At 48.9% G+C, this 2,466-nt stretch overlaps 1 protein-coding gene across 1 annotated transcript in view; it reads left to right on the top strand.

Moving 5' to 3' along the window:
- Positions 1-871: 871 nt before the first annotated feature.
- LOC127926810 (extracellular serine/threonine protein kinase FAM20C-like) overlaps positions 872-2,466 on the top strand; it is a gene marked incomplete at its 5' end in the record, with an annotated part of 6,486 nt that continues 4,891 nt past the window's right edge. Inside the window, one exon of the mRNA XM_052512439.1 lies at positions 872-1,056. Coding sequence (XP_052368399.1) covers positions 872-1,056 — 185 coding nt within the window. The remainder of the gene's footprint in view (positions 1,057-2,466) is intronic.

The following is a 2,466-nucleotide window of genomic DNA, read 5'->3' as shown; positions in this document are numbered from 1 at the left end:
GAACCATCTAAGATTAAGTTGTAAAATAATGAACTTCCCCTTTAATGTAAATGGCCATTGCTGAGTTCTGGACTTCTAAAACCTGTCTTCAGACTGTCTGTTAGATCCCCATGCAGCCCAGTGAACAGCTATGTGGAATAACAGAGACCATTCTATCTGACAGGAGATTACTGCTACACTCAGACAGTTTGCTGGCTCAGCACTCGCCTCCCTACCTCTCTGAACCCAAGATTAAGAAACCAATACCAGTCTGGCTCGATAACACCCTGCCAGCTTCCTCTCTATACCTCTCTGTCTGCCTATCTATCTGTCTGACTCTCTGTCTGTCTATCTGTCTATCTGTCCGACTCTCTGTCTGTCTAACTGTCTGACTCTCTGTCTGTCTATCTGTCTCTCTGTCTGCCTATCTATCTGTCTGACTCTCTGTCTGTCTGACTCTCTGTCTGTCTGTCTGTCTGTCTGTCTGTCTGTCTGTCTGTCTGTCTGTCTGTCTGTCTGTCTGTCTGTCTGTCTGTCTGTCTGTCTGTCTGTCTGTCTGTCTGTCTGTACCTCTCTGTCTATCTGTCTCTCTATCTGTCTGTCTGTCTGTCTGTCTGTCTGTCTGTCTGTCTGTCTGTCTGTCTGTCTGTCTGTCTGTCTGTCTGTCTGTCTGTCTGTCTGACTCTCTGTCTTTCTATCTGACTCTGTCTGTCTATCTGTCTCTATGTCTGACTCTCTGTCTGTCTGTCTCTTACTCTCTCTCGCTTTCTCTCTCCCTTCTCTCTCTCTCAACTTCCTCTTTCTCGCCCCCCTCCCCCCCACACACACTGTCCCCCTCTCCCCTTCCAATGCTCCCCTGCTGCCATCTAAAACCCTGTGTTTTCCTCTCTCCCCAGCCAATAACATTTGTTTCTACGGCGAGTGCTCCTACTACTGCTCTACTGAGCATGCTCTGTGTGGGAAGCCAGACCAGATCGAGGGTTCTCTGGCTGCCTTCCTGCCAGACCTGGCCCTGGCCAAACGCAAGACCTGGAGGAACCCTTGGAGACGATCCTACCACAAACGCAAGAAAGCAGAGTAAGAGACAGACACTCCTTCCACAAATGCAAGAACATGCATATACATTTATAGAGAACAAGGAAGCAGAGTAAAACACACAGCCTTTACCCTTTAAGAGAACAAGGAAGCAGAGTAAAACACACAGCCTTTACCCTTTAAGAGAACAAGGAAGCAGAGTAAAACACACAGCCTTCAATAACTGTGTATCCTTAATATATAAGGTCACTTCACACCCCCTGATTACCCAGAGTTCACTGGGGTTCACCAGATGACACCTCATTACAGAAGGTGCCATGGCATGCCTTATCAGGAAGTGCCTCAGCAGGAACAGCCAGTACTCTAAGGAACACATTCTCCAGATCCCCACCTCTGATAAAAATAGGTAGATTGGTGTTGCAGGAGAAGTAGCAGCTCATTATAAACTGAGTTAGTTGCCCCGGGAGACAGGGTCTTCTCTCACTTCCATGTTCCTGTGTTCTTTGATTACGTCAACAGAGTGCAAAGAGAGAACATGGAATGACTCCATCTACTTTCTTTGATACTTTCACTGTCTCTATATCTGTCCATCTCTGCCTTTCACTGTGTCACTGTGACTTCATCTCTTTCACTTGATTTGTCACTGTGACTTCATCTCTTTCACTTGATTTGTCACTGTGACTTTCTTACTCATACTCTCCTTTTTTACTTCTCACACCTTGTCTCCTCCCCTTCTCTCTCTCTCTTTCACTTTCCCCTCTCCCTCCCCTCTCTCAACCTCTCTCTCGCTTTCACTTTCCCCTCTCCCTCCCCTCTCTCAACCTCTCTCTACCCTTCTCTCTCTCTTTCACTTTCACTTTCCCCTCTCCCTCCCCTCTCCCTCCCCTCTCTCAACCTCTCTCTACCCTTCTCTCTCTCTTTCACTTTCACTTTCCCCTCTCCCTCCCCTCTCTCAACTTCTCTCTACCCTTCTCTCTCTCTTTCACTTTCACTTTCCCCTCTCCCTCCCCTCTCCCTCCCCTCTCTCAACCTCTCTCTCTCTTTCACTTTCCCCTCTCTCAACCACTCTCTACCCCTCTCTCTCTCTCTCTTTCCCCTCTCCCTCCCCTCTCTCAACCTCTCTCTACCCCTCTCTCTCTTTCCCCTCTCCCTCCCCTCTCTCAACCTCTCTCTACGCCTCTCTCTCTTTCCCCTCTTCCTCCCCTCTCTCAACCTCTCTCCTCTCTCAACCTCTCTCTACCCCTCTCTCTCTTTCCCCTCTCCCTCCCCTCTCTCAACCTCTCTCTACCCCTCTCTCTCTTTTCACTCTCCCTCCCATTCACTCCCCTAAGACCCCTCCCTTCCTCTCTCCTTCTCTTGTCAAGTTGCTGTGTGCCTCCCTGCTCTGCTTTCGAGCAGCAGGGGTCTGTCCTTAACAACACACACACATACACACACACACATCATGGCTCG

The sequence above is a fragment of the Oncorhynchus keta genome, unplaced genomic scaffold (genome assembly GCF_023373465.1).
Source record: "Oncorhynchus keta strain PuntledgeMale-10-30-2019 unplaced genomic scaffold, Oket_V2 Un_contig_8380_pilon_pilon, whole genome shotgun sequence".
In the NCBI taxonomy this organism is placed as follows: domain Eukaryota; kingdom Metazoa; phylum Chordata; class Actinopteri; order Salmoniformes; family Salmonidae; genus Oncorhynchus; species Oncorhynchus keta.
The sequence above is the reverse complement of the archived record's forward strand: the minus strand, read 5'-3'. Positions and strand labels throughout refer to the sequence as shown.